This window comes from Ixodes scapularis, unplaced genomic scaffold, assembly GCF_016920785.2.
Source record: "Ixodes scapularis isolate PalLabHiFi unplaced genomic scaffold, ASM1692078v2 PGA_scaffold2__306_contigs__length_199485367, whole genome shotgun sequence".
In the NCBI taxonomy this organism is placed as follows: Eukaryota; Metazoa; Arthropoda; class Arachnida; order Ixodida; family Ixodidae; genus Ixodes; species Ixodes scapularis.
In genome coordinates, this window is record NW_024609857.1 from 69,965,692 (window position 1) to 69,983,083 (window position 17,392).

The window sequence follows — 17,392 nt, forward strand, 5'->3', positions numbered from 1 at the left end:
TTTCAAATCGGAGACGTGTGGAAGAGGGTTATCCACTTACACATACTAAGGTTAAATGAGTTTTATTAACGAGTTTCGCTTGAAAAGGACGGTGAAGCGAACTGGAATCTGTAACGTTTGTTGAGAAAGTTTGATCTATTTCCAAAGGTCATCCATCCACCAGGAGCGTGACAATGATCCACGACAGGTCCCCTTCACCGACGCTGCTCATTGCAGAGGTCTCCATGCGTCTCGCCTTTACTGTCCACCGATGGGTACGACTTGACGAGCATTCCTTCGACTTTTCGTTAAACTCTTTGCTTGACACGCGCTCTTCCCAGTGTTCCTTGTGGAAAAATTTGCATGCATCTTTAGCGAGCTTGCATTTATCAGGTGAACGCATACCTGCGCAAAGGATATAGGATTTCTTTGATGATTTCGCCCCCTTACTTGTGGTTGCAGTGGAACTGGGCACTTTACCTTGTTTCCGCATCTGGAGTTGCTGGCTGGCGGCCGACTCTGTTTTCAATGCAAGAGTGTTGGCGCAGTCTAAAGTGATGTTCCGTTCCACTAGCAGACGTTGAAGGTGGGAATCCTTGATGCCACAAATTAATCGGTCCCTCATCATCACTTCGAGCGGTAGCACAACGGAGACTTCTCTCGCTGGGGCTTGCGGGACCTGTCGAGTCTTTTGTGATGAACTGGCATTTGACACAAGCATGGCTGTGGTGGCCGTTGCTAAAGAGGGTGTGGTCGGTGTGGCCGTCACTGTACCGAAGTTGCAGTCGGCAGTGATTTTTTGCAGTGCGGCCACATCCTCGGAGACAGAGCCCATCGTAGTTTGATTCGATCCGTTGATGGAATTTGAACCGACTGAGCACTTTCGCTGGCTTGGGGTCGTGGTGCTCATTGAGGCGCTTGATGATCTCAAGCTCAACCTCCGAAGCTTTTTGTGCGCGGGCAGGGCTCGTACGGTGTCGTAGGTTTATTCATGCAGAATGCCAGGAAGACGGCTTGCTACTTTGCGGAGCTTGTGATGTTCTTAGCTTTGAAGTAGGATTCGAGGCATTCCAACTACTAACTTCACTTTTCACCAGGAGAAAGCTTTATAATTCATCCGTGATGAGTGGAGTCGTCCATCCTCAGGGGTCCAGAAACTTCCTCGTTGTTAATTGAACGCATATTGGGGTTAAATGCGTTTCATTGATGAATTTTGGTTAAAAGGACGGTGCTATCAGTGCATTGATGCATCACTGTGATCTAAAGGTGGCTCATTCAGAGTGGGTTCGGAACTACAATAGCACGTCCTGGATGCCCAGTTCCCAGTGGTGCTGGCTAGATTGACAGCTTTCAGGCTCCTTGTCAACTCCAGTGCCACACGTGGTCGCATACCAAGCCCTTCTATAGTGTTACGGAGAAGTTTTGTGACCAAAAGCGTAATAAAGGACTATGCTACAAGTTAAGTCAACATTTGCTGTGCTGTTGGCAGTGGGTACGACTTCTGTTTCAAGACTGGATTAATGATGCGTTTATAACATGCACATAGCCATATCACGCCGTGCGACTTCTCCACGGGTACAACTGGAGTATCATGCCGTGTGACTTCCCCACGGGTACAACTGCAACCATGCAGATTTTCGCTCCGGGGCCAAAATTCCTTGTTGCACGAGTTGCGTGATGGTGTACTACACCTTTGACTCATGGGCCAAAGGAACAAGTCGACGCTTGTGGTACTTGGGTTTGAAGTTTAGATTTAGTGTGAAAGTATGTGGGTCCGCCAAGTCCTTACTCGAAGACCCTTGGAAATTCTTTGGCAGTCCTTGAGTCTGTGGGAGTGGCTCGGCTAATTGAAGGACACCTTAAATAGTAGTGCTTTGTGTTGTGTTAGGCGGTAGACAAGAGCAAGACCGTCCCTTCTCAAGCCTCGACAAGGAGTGTTTCAATTTGTCATCTTCTTGGACCCCCCCCCCCTCTCTCTCTCTCTCCCTTTCTGAATGCGCAATAGACCTTTCCGCAAAAGATCTTGCAAAGGGGGGAATTGTGGGGCTCTTCGAATGTACGCTGAAGCCGGCTCGAATGCTTTGTATATCGTAGTAGTAGCACGATTCACTCTTTCTTATCATTTGAAGCTCAGAACATGCTAAAAATTGAGTGAATGGTAAAAAAGTGGTCATCACACCATCTGTTTTGCTCTCCCTCTGCCACGTCTTCGCTTCTTGGACAATTCCTCGTGCCATACATCTGGACGTCGCAGTGCATAAAGTAAACGCTGGGGGCATCACAGGTTTCCAGAAAGGTCTGTTGCTCACGCATCACGTAGCTTATCGAATACTTCAAACCAGTTTCTTTCAAGCAGGCTTGCTCCACGTCTTTTCACGGTCAGCAATGGTGGCTCACGCTCCTTTCCCTTGAACCGCGTGGAAAAATTGACACTTCCCAGAACCACCAACTTACATTGTGAATACGACCGGAGAGCAGTTTAGGTTTAAGTATATGCTGCCATTCCAAGCCGACACTATCTCTTTTGAACAATTGTTGACCAAGCCTCACCATCTATGCAGATGAAAATTTCATTTACTTGAACTTCGACGATTTCTACCTTGGTTCAATGATCCCAGATGATGACTGGATTCCACTACCGGAGCGTGGTGCTTGGATTTGGCCAACTACTGACGGCATGCATGTATGATGTGTCCCTTTCCACCACAGAAATGGCGTATTCAAAATTATAGCTACCTGCATCGTGCACAACATTTTCTAGCTGTACTCGGAGATGTCTTCCCTGCGCCAGGGCTGTGGCTTGGCATTGAACCGTTTCATGCCTTGTGTAGGTGGTGTTTGTCCATGTGGCGAACCTCTGCCGTCTCTGGAGCCCGGAAATGTGGGGTTTTCCGTTTGTGGCACACTCCGCAGCAATCGCAAGTTGTTGAGCCCTAGCGAAAACGAGGTCTGGTGTGGCGAGAAGGTGTCGCTAAATGGCTTCCTCACACACCCTACAAGCTAACCGGTCACAAAACTTGTACGAAAATTATGTCTACTCGCAGTGCTGAACGACGCGACGCAGCACAGCAATGTAGTTGGGCACAGACTCGCCGGAAGCACTTGTCGAGTGTGAACCGGTGACCAGTTACCAACGTCCTTAGCCCCAAGTCTCTTCAAAAGCGGAGTCAGAAAAAAAGACATTGAAAGAGGGGCGTACACAGAGGGTTCATGTCGTCCACGAACTAATCAGCCAACAAGTAGAATTAAGTTCAGCTGCTCTCTAACCTGTTTTCATTCTTCTGATATTAATGCTGGGTGCCTCCCCTGTTGTTTATGCTCATATCCACATGTTATGTACAAAAGCAGAGGTTACATCCATTCAAACTGTCTGGATTAATGAAAGGAAAAACAGAGCTACTCATCCGAACAGATACAATCGAATGTCTGCTCCGTGTCCAGGATTGCTGGTTGCAATTTTAAATCCGACACGAGTTCTTAAAACTGATTATTTTGCAGCCGTGTCAGTTTCGGGCTCAATTTCACATTTTGTCACATGCACACAATAGTGATGTAAAATTCCGACATGGTGCAAATTAAGTAAGAACAGAAGAGGTTTATTCATTGTTTACAATTGGTGTTCACAGCGAAAGGTGTCACACTTTAAGGCTGTTTCACTCACCTGCAACTGCTTACGAAGGGAATGACTTGAAACCGATTTTAAGTCTCTTGTGACTGACTGGTCAGCCACTGGTCATAAGCTGTTGCAAGTGTGTGATGCTGCTTTTACGTGAACAAGATATAGTAGCTTCCAAAGTTACAGCCTTATACGTTTGAGGCGACATGCCCGTTTGCTTTACCTTAGGTCTCGAGAGAAACTATTATTTCCATTCGTGAACTTCTTTTAATGTATATGTAAACTGTTGCTTTTCAGTGTGAACTTGCCATTTCGCAAGGGACTGAGGAAATAGCATTCTTTGAAACCAGCACTGCATTGCAAGGATATATTTAATGTGGTGAAATAAAAACTTTTCGAGTTCAAAGTATGCACTCTTGTTTTTTCTCTTCATAGTTCCACTGAGCATGCCTATCGTCATACGAGTGTTTCTGACGGTACTAAGCTAATTTCTTTACCACTTCCCCAATTTGCGGTTCGAGCGTAGAGCAGCTTTTTTTTATTTTGGGTCCGGAGAGCCGCGGCACCGCTGGAAGGCAAGCACGAAGATCTGCGTCGCCGCGAGTAACGGTGATGCGATGACAACGTACAGGCGAAATAAAAATGCTGGCAATACTTCAAATTCAGCTTGTGGGTCGGCGTAAACGTTCGTGACAACAGAGCATATTTTCGTATCGAAAAAGGCAAGCGTTCCGGCATGATATGGTTCACATCCGCCGCGTCGGCGACGAACCTGCGCGGCAAGAATAGCGGCGACATCGAGACCCGAGGTTGGAAACCGAAGGCTCGACTTCGGAAACCAGCGGTAGGCGTTGGTAGTAACCTTGCTTCGCTCTTATCAAGCGACGAGTTGAGAACGCTAAGAGAAGTACTTGCACTTTTTACGCACTCCTGTGCAGAAGCACGATGCGAGACGTCGCATACTGCGGGCGTCGCGTAGTTGCGTCACCAAGTGTTGAGTCCCTCGCGTCACCGCGTTCACAGCGTTTCAGCCGCGACTGCGTCGATCGCGTAGGCTTCCCGTCTCAAGCGTTTCTGGCTTCAGCCGCGACTGCACCGATGATCGACCGCGTAGGCTTCGTGCTTCAGGCGGCGGCGCGCGCCATGTTTACCTTGCCACAGCGGCGCGAGTGACGTCATGTCACGTGACAATTCGCTAACCAATAAAACAACTGGTTTCGATTTGGAGCGGAAGTGACGTCAGGTCACGTGACAGGACAAATTGCTTTAGCGGAAGTGACGTCATGTCACGTGACAAGGGGGCGTGGCCAGGTGCTGTACGGGATATGGTTTGCTTATACGCGGCCGGGGGGGGGGGGGGGGGGGGTTGCGGGGGCGGCGGACCGCTTCGGGTGCAGAGCTGAGGTGGGTGCCGCGTGCGGGTCACGAGAGCGGAGGAGGAGGGGGGGGGGGGGGTCGCGGAGTGCTGCCACCCCGTGTGCCACTGACCGTAGTGACGCCACTGTACGTAGTTTTCTTCGAAAAGGCCCCGACCTCGGCATAACTCTACGGAGCAGCACCAAACGTTTTGGTCGGGGCTGCAGAGAGTGGTTGAGATCACGCGGGCTAATCTGTTTTTCTGCGAAACAGGAAGTTTTGCTCAGAGGCTTTTCGTAGTTGCGGGATTTCTGTCTGAAAGAGCAAGATAAAAAGTGTATTTATTCTTTTTTTACTGCTAATACTTTGCAAGGCACATGAATTAAATTTTAAAAAAGAGCTAGTTTCCTAAACTTTGGCACGAATTGTATTTTTCTTTCTTGCGCCATATAATAACTATCTCGTTTCACTTTTAATTATTTTGACTAGAGAAGTCCTTTCACTACATTTTCTTATGTTTTGGTTCACTCATTTTCACCTAAAAAAACGGAAGTTCTGCGTATTGTTCATACGCAACGTGAAGTAGTTCTTACAAGATTTGGTTGTCGAAGGAAAAAGCGATGCTTTTTGCGTTTGAAACTTGTGCGTCTTGATAAGGTAACCAGTGTTGAGTAAAATAAATCCAAAAATTACTTGATTTAGAGTACAAAGTGAATGACAGGCAATGCACCTCAAGTAAATAAGTAAGTCCACCGCGAGCACAATTACTTGAAGTAAATTTGTACTAATAGAGGTACTTTCAAAGTAACAAGTACTTCTTAACACAATATTTCATGATGTCCTTTTGTTCCCCTATACAGTGTTTCTTTATTAAACTCGTATGCATTGATTGCCCCAGGGGTAATCGGGGGTGCGTCAGAGCTTTCCGGAAACGGCGGCGAATATTGAAGAAAGTAAACTGGCCATAAAGTAGTTGTTTTACACGCTCTCACGAACTATTGAACGAAATCAACTTATAATCGGCACTTACTTGTATCGGTCTCATAGCCGCCATTACTTCACTCAGGGAAATGATCCGATGACGTCTCGAAAGGCGATAGCGAGCTTTCCCCACGCCGTATTTTGTTAGAGCAAGCGAGGAGTAGTTAAGTTCGAAATGCTGCGGGGAAGCCATCTCTCAGTACAAGCGGAGCAATGCGTCGTCTGTTCGCGTTTCTGGTGAGAGTAGAATATCCCTCCCGATATTTCTTGAGAGTGGACAAAGCATCATTTTGTGATTCAAATTTATTAAGACCGAATTTGGGAATCATACTTTGAATTCAGGAGTTGTGCTTTTCTCTGAGAGTACAAAAAAAAATACTTTATTTTAAGTAAACGACTAGTACATATTCACAGAATGTACTTCAAGTAAAATACACTTTTTATAATCCTACTTGAAGTACGTATTTAATCTACTTCCCAAAACTGAAGATAACATGCGAGGTGTGAGAAAAAAAAGTTCCGGGACTGATTTTTGTAGCTTATAAACAGAGGGCAGCATAGTAATGCGCGCGCAGCATTCGAATGAAGGGACCTTCGTGTCTTGTTATACCAAAGTGCGTCGCTCTGTGAACAGTTGGAGCTGTGCTACACGAGGTTTTTGTGACCACGTGCATGGGCACAATGGCCATTTCTCCAGACTGCAGAGCGAGAGCGAACATGAACTCAGCGCCAAACTCGACACATATAAAACAGAAAGCTTTCAAATTATTCAGCAGGCGTCTGTCAAAAAGCAGTGGATTTTGCGAAGTGCTTTAAAGGGATTGTCCGGTCGAAACCGGAAGTACCTAAGTTTTTGCGCTCGTTACGTCGAGGGAGCCTTCATGTAGACAAACGTCAGTTTTAGTTTGATATATGATCTCCCGTTATTAATTAAACCTTTCATGAGTGTATGTACGAAACTGCACCCCGAATTTCGCCAGTGTCAATGGCTGACATCCGTAGCTTCTCAGTGACGTCCCAGAACGCAAAGGTTTGTCGGATGGTCGTTATAACAAGCGTTGGTCGATGGATGTCTTGTATTTTGTTTCGAATTATATAGTCTGCTCGGCTGTACTCTACTGAAATACGGTTTCTGTAATGCAGTTCCTAAGCATGTGCAAAAAAAGTCACGCCTTTTAGTAGGATATTACTCGAAAACGGCCATAAGCTTCGAGCAAACATATGCCGTTTCGCGCAAGCACAACTGCAACGGTCACCGATCGAACTAGGAGCTCTTGTAAAGCAAAGAATGAAGATTTCACCTCCGAAGCGGCACCTATAGGTACACGAGGCGGCATCTGGGTACACATATCGGCGGATTCACTGGATCGGTGATGAGGCTGCGGGTCGTTCCCTCAGAAGCGATGTCCGCGGGTCGAAGGCAGACGGCGAATCGTTCAAATGGATATCATCACTTGATTCGGACGAGCTTGGTGAGCCGTACAGCTACACTCCATTTTCACATGCGGGTCAAACAGAATTTGGTTGATTGCTTGTTACATACGGCTTCTGGTAGATAGCCTAGCTGTAGGTTTCGGTTTTGCTGCATAATCAAATTAATTGATCTGATTTGGGCCAGGACTGGATGGACGTAATTGAATATCGTTGGCACAGCATCACACCTCAGCTTACGAGCCTTCTGTCCGATTCGAGCTCAGCTCGTAGCTCTCTTCTGTGAGATGACTGCTGCATAAGCGGGATCTTGATCTTGACGGGAACCCAGCCCCTAGGCACGGCGACGATCCATTTTGCTCGCCACTGCACACCTCGCGGAAAATTGTGGAACGTCCCGTCTTGGATAGCAGGTGCTGCCCGGTGATTGTGGCACCCAACCGCTCAACAAAAATCTCACCCATCCACGAAACAAGTCGAGCGCAACAACAAAAACGATATACGCTGCGGCGTTCGCTCGCAGGCAAACGACGAGACAAAAATGCTCGCTTTGTATTGCGTGACGTCAGAGATTCAGTGTTGCCAACGAAAGCAGCGTTTACGTTAGAAAGCGATTGGAGCAGTATAAATTCAATTACTCATGCAGAGGGGCATATAAAATTCAGATATTGCACCTACGATGCGTTTCGAGACAATATCAATGATATTAATATGTTTTCTCGAATACAAAATTTGACCAGACAATCCCTTTAAGTGGTACTCGCGTTTCACGAACGGCAGAACATTGCTGGAAGACGAAGAGTGGTAGGGCGACTTTATCCGACCTCTCCTTGGCAGAATGTCACATTCTGCCATTCTTGAGGCGTGAGTGCCAGTGATAACACCTCGCACACTTCACTGTTTTTTTGACATAAGCTTTCTAAATCATTTCAGAGGTCTCTGTTCCAGATTTGTTGAGTTTGACGCAAAATTGATGTTCGCTCTCGCTTTGGTTTGCAGTCTACGGAGAGGTCGCCAATATGCTCGTGCAGGTGGTCAAACAAACTCGTGCAGCGCAGTCCCTAAAGTTCACGGACGACGCACTTTGGAAGAATGTCGCAGGAAGGTCCCTGCCTTCAATTGCTCCGCGCGCATCACTGTGCTGCCCTTTCTTTTTATGCTACAAAATCAGTCCCGGAACGTTTTGATTTCACCTTGTATATATATTCTAAAATGCATCTATATATGCAGGGTGTCTCTATTTAGGCTTAACAAACCTAAAAAAAAAAGGTGTCAGTGGTAGACTAATGCGGCTTTTGCAGGCGATATATACGGCCAAAGTGGCATAGCATAAGAGATAAAAACGATCAGTCGGCTAAATAACTCAGCTATGTTAATTAACGTTATAGTTACTGAAACCCAACATATTGTTCTAATTCGAAACTTGCTGAAGGTCATCGAATACAACTACTACCACTGTCAGACGGGCACCTAAAAGGACCTTTACGCTAAAGGACCTTTAGTGTAAATGTCATTTACCAGTGCCACACGGCAACTCAAATGGCATTGAGCGTAAAGGTCCTTTTCGTGAGCCTGAGTTCTCGCAACTCCTTAACGGCTGCTAAAGGCCTAATCTCGTCAACAGCGGTTTTCACTAGAGAAGCGAATGGAAATAAGGGATCGTACCAATATATAAAATCAATGCTTTTGCAATTTTATTGTTGACAAATAGCGTGTTTGAGGTATAATCTGTATAAACCTCGCTCTACAAATAGTTTTCTGTAGTCACTGCCCCAGCTATCTAGTAGGCCTTGTCGTTGCCTGCTCGCGTCGTCCGCTTCGGCACTTCGGTTTTCCTCCTCTCGATTTTTCTTACAACCATTGTTATCGAGCTTTTATTTCTCTGCTTCTTAGCTACGAGACTTCAATCGCAGTAAACATCGTCGAAATGGCATTTACTTGCGCTGTCGGGCACGGCAGAACGTAAAAGTCATTTGAAAATCCTAAAGGTCTTTGGCATGAAGGCCTCGCTTACCGCACATTCACACTGGAAGCGGATCCGCGTTCACAAAGCGGTTGCGAACGCGGTTGTAAAAAGATTCAGTACGATTTCACGCGCACTTGATGTCATCGAGTGCGCGTGATATTGTACTAACACGCCCGCGCGATTTTTCCGTCCATTGTCATAGCACCCAGCCTTGTGCCTGTTATACGAGTTGTAAATTTAACGTACTACTGTGCTTCCCACGCGCTGAAAGTCTTTCTAAGAATTACTGATACAGTCATTTTCGATAAAGCTCTTCAACATTCCAATTGAACCTCTGTGTCTATAACTAATAATTGCAAATTTATTAACATATTTAGTTAATTATTCAAGATATAGTGACGATTATCTCCCTATATTATGTCCTCCTGACCGTAGAACACACATGTACAAACCGCATTAGTGTGGATTTCCCGGCCTTTTTGTTTAAACAAATCTGAGCAGCTTTTAAAGAAAACACGGGGCGTAAATCTTAATTCTCTACGTAAAGGGCGAAATTAGTACTTCTGCTTGAGGGGAAGCATTTTTTAAAGCATGTTTCCTGCGGTGAAAAGAAGTATAGTGTCGAAATTTGCGGCAAAACAATTTTCTTAAGGAGATCGCCTTATACACGTTTGCAAGAAAGGCTCCTGTGCGCTGCCATTTTGAGCGATGCTGGCGCCCCGTACCGTTTCCGCCATGCTGGGGTGCGCTAGGGGCACGTCATTGGGGTGCGCGACGACAAGATGGTGCCGTTTGCTGCATGGCCGATGGCTTACGTTAGCGGCACACTAAAGGCCTGTTCACACAAGCAGCGGAGCGCTACAAGCATAGCGCTGACCTCGTGCTAAGCACGTGCCGACGGGAGCGTTCACCAGCTTTGTATCGTACCGTCAAAACCGTTGCTCATGGCATACGATAAGTACCTGACGGCACGTGAACAGCGTAACATCAGCGCTTCGCTGCATGTGAGAACCGGCCTTTAGTGTCGGAACGCAGGAGGAGGTATCCACACAGAATCGTAGCGTCACATATTGTACGACGGGGCATCTTTCAGGGTCGGAGCTGACTTTATAACGGTCGCAGACTCTGTTCCTGCATGTTGTGGAAGCCAGAGCTGCCGCGAGCGCAGCCATCGTTGATGCAAAGGCCATGCGACTTTTGGCGCATTCTGAAGAGAGCGCCTTGAGACTTTAGATCTTTTTGAAAATTTTCAATCTGTTAACGCTTTAGGCATTTTATTTAATTGTCCTTGCTATATCGCTGTCGAAGACGACACGTGTACGTTTTATAATTATTTTTTTTAATTTTTTTTTTGCGCTCAGTGGTGTACGCTTCGGCGAGAGACGCTTGGCAACATTGTACGACAACCAGCGAACGTCCTGGCTGGAGAGTAGGTCCGCCTCACCTTGGCGCGCGGTTCGAGGTTAAGCCGGGATCCCACTTGCAAACATGTATATGAGTCTTTTTTTTCTTCCTGCGGTGAGGAATTAAGAAAGGCATAATGTAACAATACCCAATCATTTTATTATAGCTACAGAGCCAATGAAGTCGTGGTATATTAGTTGATAAGGGTGCTAAGAACAAACAGCCAAGCAGGAACTGTGAACCTAAGGCAAAGCTCAAGTTCGTCTGCTTCTTGCCCAGGTGTTGCAGTGACGTCAAAACGGCGAGCTTTGACTGGCTCTGACTGAAAGGTTATTCGGAAGACTTCAATGCTAGCTGCCTTAAGCTTTACCCGCTATCTTTCCCATCGGAGCCAACCAGAGCACGGCGTTCTGAAGTCAGCGTAATCTCAAGCACAAGTACCAGACGAACTTCGGCTCCGCGTAGGCCCCGCTTTGCATTCCTAAAGGCCGGTTCAGACATTTGCGTTTGAGTGCGTTTGGCTGCGCTGCGTCGAGAACCTAAAGCGAGTCAGCGGAACATCTGTGTTTCGTATGAAGCGTGGAATCCAATTCAAGGAATCATCTTGGCACGCGATATAAGCAGCAGGGATGTCCTGGTTTCTCGCAGCCGCAACGCAGTCAAACGCAACTGTCTGAACTAGGTTTTACGCTGTCAGGAAGTACACGTGGCTTGCACATGACGTCATCCAAAGAGCGCTCCGATGGCCACCAGAGAAGAGGGGAAGAAGGAGCTCTCATCTTACCAGGAACCTCCTCTGTGTCTCCCAGACATCACTATCTCTTTTCATAAGTTTATAGAAGATTAACCCGTCGCTCGAAATTCCTACAAAAGTATCTTCCTCCTCTCTCCGTGGTGGTGGTCAAAAGTACGCGATGTGGCGTGAGAACAAGCCATGAATATAGCTCTCTGACGCCACACTAGTAAGGTGGCGCTGCTGTCGGCACCGCGCACTAGTGAGCCTAGATTGTAGATAGGATCCACTTCAAACTGTGGCACCGTGAACCTTGGGGAGCGTTCGAAATTTGGTGGGGTAAACCTTCTGCAGCGATCGGTCACAAGTGCGCATGTGCTTCGTTTTCGCGTGGTTAGGTGAAACGCAGGTGGAAAGGCGGAGGCGTTTGCAGACGATCAACGCTTTTGCCACTTCTTCGCGGCTCGTATCGCAAACGCCGACCGTGAACCACGTGGCCCCGATTGACCAGTTGGAAACTCTCTGTAGTACAAGCTCTTTACCGCAGCTTGCGCAGTCGCTTCACGCGGATGTGGTTTCTGCGCACGCGCAGTGCCCATGCCTCGTGTGGGCGAACGCGGGCTTGTTTATAAACAACATATTTTTGTATAGATGAATGTTGACATTCATTTTTTTTTCTCTCAATAGGCTCTCTCTCTCAATAGGCTCTCCTGATTGAAGCTAAGACGCCACGTAAACCTGCGCAGACATGACCAAACCCAGACGCGTCCCAGTGATTCAGGACATCGACAGTGAACCCTGCTGCATTTATTTTAACCCCACCCTTTACCGGCAAGTTCCGACCTTTGAACCGCAAGAAAGCGATATTATACAGGTACGTTTTTTTTTTGTTTTTTGTTTTTTTTTTTTATTTTGGGGGTTACATGTCTACACCTGGACAATTACCTGAACTATAGCGTATTGTGAGTTCGGTTATAAGTTAAATGGTTGTCGCGATTAGGAGGTTGGTTAAAACGAACGTGTTGTAATTATGAGTAAATAAACAAGAAAGAATAAAAGTATGGTTGCCCGTGAGCGTCCTCCGTTTTTTTTTTTTTTTTTTTTTATTCTTTCTTTTGATAAGTATTAGAATGTTCACTCAGAAATCTTGTTACGATACTGTAATCACACATATACGTAACTTTTTAATGCCCGAGATCAGAAAATTCTCTAGTTTATCGAACCTTTTCGCATATTCATTCACACGTTTTATGCACATGTATGTAGTCGTTGAATATTATTTCTCAATTTTCTTGTAGTTCTTTTTTCTAATGAAATATTGATCTTATATATTGAGGTAATTTTACAATGTGGGTATTTCTTCGATAATACTAAATTTATTGGAAGCCTTTTTTTTATTACAAGCGTGAATGACAATCTAGTATCAATTTATTCGTTGCATAATGTTCCTACATCAGAAATTCTTAAGTCCATAATAAGCGATCGGGACTATTCATTGTTCTAAAATGAAGTTAAAATTAATGACAGACGCAGTATCGTTTGTTTTTATGGACATTGTAAAAGCATTAAAAGTGAAGACAACTTTATTAAGCAGGCGAGCTGTTGGTCTAAGTTGATCAAGAGAGGCATAATTATGTCATTGTTGAACGCTGCCCTCAAGAAGTCTTGTTCTCACCAAGGGCATCTGTAAGTGGAGAATCAGTTGCTTCGCTTGAAGGATGTGGGATACAAGAACAACATACTGAAGCGGGTTGCGATGGCAAAAGTAATAAAGATCCGCAGAATACTACGAAAGTTGGCACGGTAATCCATAACACTTGAGGCTCGGTAATTTCTAGTTGTAATCCATTGCATTTTTCAAGTAACGAGCACAAGTCTGGTGTAGGGGGGTATTCGCTCAGCTGGAAGCGATGCTTCACGGGCAGAGAAATCCGTTTTTAATCAACTTGAGTGAGGTCAAAGCCGCGACTTGCGGCAGGTGTTAAGTGTACGGTGCAATGCTGGTGTGAGCTCGATAACTTCTAGTGCTTATCCCAGCGCGCCATATGGAGGGTTGTGTCTTCGGGAACCGTAGTATATTTAAACAACAAAATAAAGGATAGTTTTTTTGTCTGTTTTTTTTGTCGATTTTACCTACCATCCTCCCTTAATACTAAAATTCAAAATAGTACAGCTACGTATTTTCCGTCATATTTTCATACTGTTCAGTCCTTTCTCCAGAGCGCAATCGCACTCCTGGTGGAGACAACAGGATATCGCAAACGACAGTCACATTGGCAACAGTACGATAGAAGCTACGGTTCAAACCAGCGTTAAAACATGACTATCCGAAGGTCGATCGACTGCACCGCAGTCCCTCAAGCGGTTTTAAACTCTTTCATTTAAAGCCAAATGTCAACCTGCGAAACCCCGCCCACTCCGATTACGGCCCGACCAGCGGTATCTATGCCCGTCATTTACGTCATCTCATCTTGATGTTACACCACAGATACGCGAACACACGGTCACATCGGCGATAATTCCAGGCTTTGTTTGCAACACACAACTTTTCCATCGCAATGTTGCTGACACGCAGAAATACAGAACCACGTTGATTGCCGGTTGCCACTCGGCATCGCAAAACAGAACCGAAGTAAGCACAGAAGGCACACAGGCACCCACCCGGCAGCGAAACCTGCCTCTCTTGGACGCAGTTTACACGGTTTCCATAAAATCGTCAACATCGACACGTCGTTCCGCAATCCGGAGGCGACCATCTTAGCCCAGTGCTGGCACTGCTCCTGAACTTCAGTGTTTCTAACGCCTTCGTTTGCTTGTTTGGTAAAATTAATGGTAAAAATGTCGGTGCAACCCAAATGTTCTGCACGTCTGGACTGGGAAACGAAACTGAAAGAAGACTAGGCGGGAGGGCGGAACCTTTCTGCCGTCTGCCTAGAGAAGGAGAAAAGACGTCTTGTTCCTCCTTTGTTCTCGTGTCCGCTTGGGAGCGCGTCAGTCGAAGGGAGGAAAACGCGCCGTTGCTAGCTTTTTCCTCGTTTTTTCTGTATTAGCCGCTTTTCGTGACAAATGTGTCAACAGAAACGAAGGGCAAGTTGCAAACGCTGACGCGCTATCGAGATTGACGCTTCCAAACATCATAGAAAGAAGTAACTTCTTTTAAGAAGTGTAAGAAATGCCTGAGTCGTCCGGTAACAAATGCGCCGATACTAGAAAAGACGCAACTTGGTCGAAGGTAATGCTTTGTTGTGTTAAATGGATGGCCTGCGAAATTCAGAACGGCCAAGTTGTCACAATTTTTTCTTTGCAAAGATGAGCTCCTGTGGGTTATGATTACCTCACATGGGGAAACAAAGTAGTCAACCGTGAGTCACTGCCGTCAGAAGTTTTACGGCTCTTGCTCGAAAGACACCCGGGAGCTACACGGATGAGAATGCTATCCAGAAGTTAGAAGTTTTTTTTGGTGGCGCACCAGTTTGCATAGCTGTTTTTGAAGATGTGTGTTTGTCCTTCTTACTCCTTGTTCCCCTTCTCCAGGGATAATTATCGTCACAACCAAGGCCTCAATGAATGTGGAAATACTGCGCACATTCTTTGCACCTTGTGGCCTTCCGCAGAAAATTGAGAGAGACAATGCTCCCCAGCTTGTGGCTTGTTGATTTCACAGATTTTCGCAGTAAGAATTCCGTGCAGCACATCCATCGACGCCCCCCTACGATCCGGCGTCCAATGTCGCCGCACAACAACTCGTCCAGACGGTCAAGCGGAGCCTCATCCGCAGGCTCCAGGAAGAACGACGGACGGGACAGTCTCGAACGGTACAACACCGGCCATGCCCTGCGACACGTGAGACGCCAGCCCAACTCTTCCCGTTATGGAAGCCACGCACAAGGTGCAGCAAATCATCCAGCTGATCTTGGCCACAGGAGAGTCGGTGAAAACGTACAACGAATCCTTTGAGAGGGTGCCTTTCCTCGAAATCATGGAAGTCAAGTCGTCCTCATCCCCCAGACATCTCCGGACCCATTTCTCCATGAGTAAACTTCGCCTCATTCCAAAGGCAACGTACATCTACGTGGCACGGAACCCCTGGGATTGCTGCGTGTCCAACTACCACATGACACGAGAATGTCCCCGCATAAATTTCATGGACGGAACATTCGACGACTTTCTTGACGCTTTCCTCGAAGCAAAGGTCGGTTTTGGCGACTACTTTGAGCATATTCTTTCTGGCTACAACCATAAAGACGACCCGAACGTGTTTTTCATCACGTATGAAGAACTTCAGAGAAACAAAAAAGAAGTTGTCCTCCGGTTGGCCGACTTTTTAGGCAAAGAACACAAGCGAGTGCTCGAAGAAAACGGGGACGTGTTTGAGCAGGTCCTGGAGAAGAGCACCGTGGATTTTATGAAGAATATCCTGACGATGAACCCAATAGAGCTCACCGAGTGTATCACAAACAATTCGCCACACGTTCAGCCGCTCCAGGTCATCAGCAACCAGCAGGTTTGCCAATCGACCGAAATCCATATCCTCCGCAAGGGAGTGATGGGCGATTGGAAGCAGCACTTCACTCGTGGGAACATCGAGAAGATGCAGACTGCCATCAAAGAACGAACGAAGGGTTCGGATATTATGAAGCTTTGGCAGTGTGACTGAGGTCCAATGGTGCTTACAATGACTCGTACGTTTATGCAATTGAAATATTTCTTTTTCAGAATCGTACGAAAATATGCGCTAAGGGAGGACAGTTACTCAAATTCTAAAACAGAATCTATAGCCCATGACACTTTCTTCCGTTCGTAATGTCGCTGTTTCCGACTTGAAAGATTTAAATGCAAGGTATCTTCGGTTCAATTCCAGCACTCTGGCAATGATAAACTGGTTCGTAAAGCAGGCATCATATTGATAATATATAGAATACATGTTTGTATATGTATATACGCCAATTCATTAAACCCAAATATTATTTTTTTTTTAATTGGTTTGCTCAGTTCCTTTCTCTTGGCGTGTGCAGCGAACGCAAGGTTTATAGTTTTCGGGAAAGTTTTGCATCAGCTACCGTATACTCGGTTGCTTTCGGTATGGCCTAGTGAATAGCTACGCTACGTGGATCCTCGAAATGAAGTAATCTTATTGCGTGTCCCTTTGTTATTTAGAAGGTCACATCTATGCTCCGTACCACTTCCGTATCAGGCATAGAAAAAGACGCAGGATTACAGCGCATTCAGTGTACATGACTGGCTTAGCTTGTGACAGCGAACGCACGTAGACAATGGGCGGCGTGACGATGCACTTTTGGCGGTGTCAATAGCTACTGAACCTTTACTTGAAGCTCCAGATAGTCAATTTATTCATCGAATGTTTGTGTACGATCACGGGTCAATTTGTAGCCACGGCAATATAGTGGCTAAATCCCTCGATATCTCACATTTTGAAATTCAGATTTAGACGGATGCACAGGGAACATACAAGTTGAAGCACAAGGTTAAGAAAGGAGAAAAAAATTCTAGGGAATCGGTGAACGACATTCACAGTAAGACCGAAAGAGACGAGTGTTAAAAAAAAAACGGACAGAAAAACTAAGTTTTAAACACAGCCTCTTGTTTGGCAGCAGTATTTGAGACTTGGTTCTTCTGTCCGTTCTTTTTTTATGGTTATTATTCCTTTTTCGTGGGTTTACTATGAATGTCAAATGCAAGTCATGTCATCAGATTGACGCCAAGTAGCAATTCTTGTCGTTTTTGCTCGGTGTTACTTTATTATTCATTTCTGTAAGTAAAAGAAATGATAATCTCGCAGTGAGCGAATTCAAAAGGATTCAAAATTACCTCGATGATATCTCCTCGTTCTGAGACAACTTTCCTGCCGCGCCGATAATAATACGAATCATAGTGCAGAGGGCAGCGCTCGCCGTCGATTATTTGG

At 45.9% G+C, this 17,392-nt stretch overlaps 1 protein-coding gene across 1 annotated transcript; it reads left to right on the top strand.

Moving 5' to 3' along the window:
* Positions 1 to 12,157: 12,157 nt before the first annotated feature.
* Positions 12,158 to 16,442, top strand: LOC115308352 (sulfotransferase ssu-1). The gene is made up of 3 exons (XM_040216060.3): positions 12,158 to 12,340; positions 12,467 to 12,473; positions 15,345 to 16,442. Exons 1-3 carry the CDS (start codon positions 12,215 to 12,217, stop codon positions 16,121 to 16,123), a joined length of 912 nt encoding a protein of 303 aa, XP_040071994.1. The 5' UTR covers positions 12,158 to 12,214; the 3' UTR covers positions 16,124 to 16,442.
* Positions 16,443 to 17,392: the final 950 nt, after the last annotated feature.

Coding starts and splice junctions, on each gene's coding strand:
- LOC115308352 (XM_040216060.3), top strand. CDS start 12,215: ATGACCAAACCCAGACGCGTCCCAGTGATTCAGGACATCGACAGTGAA.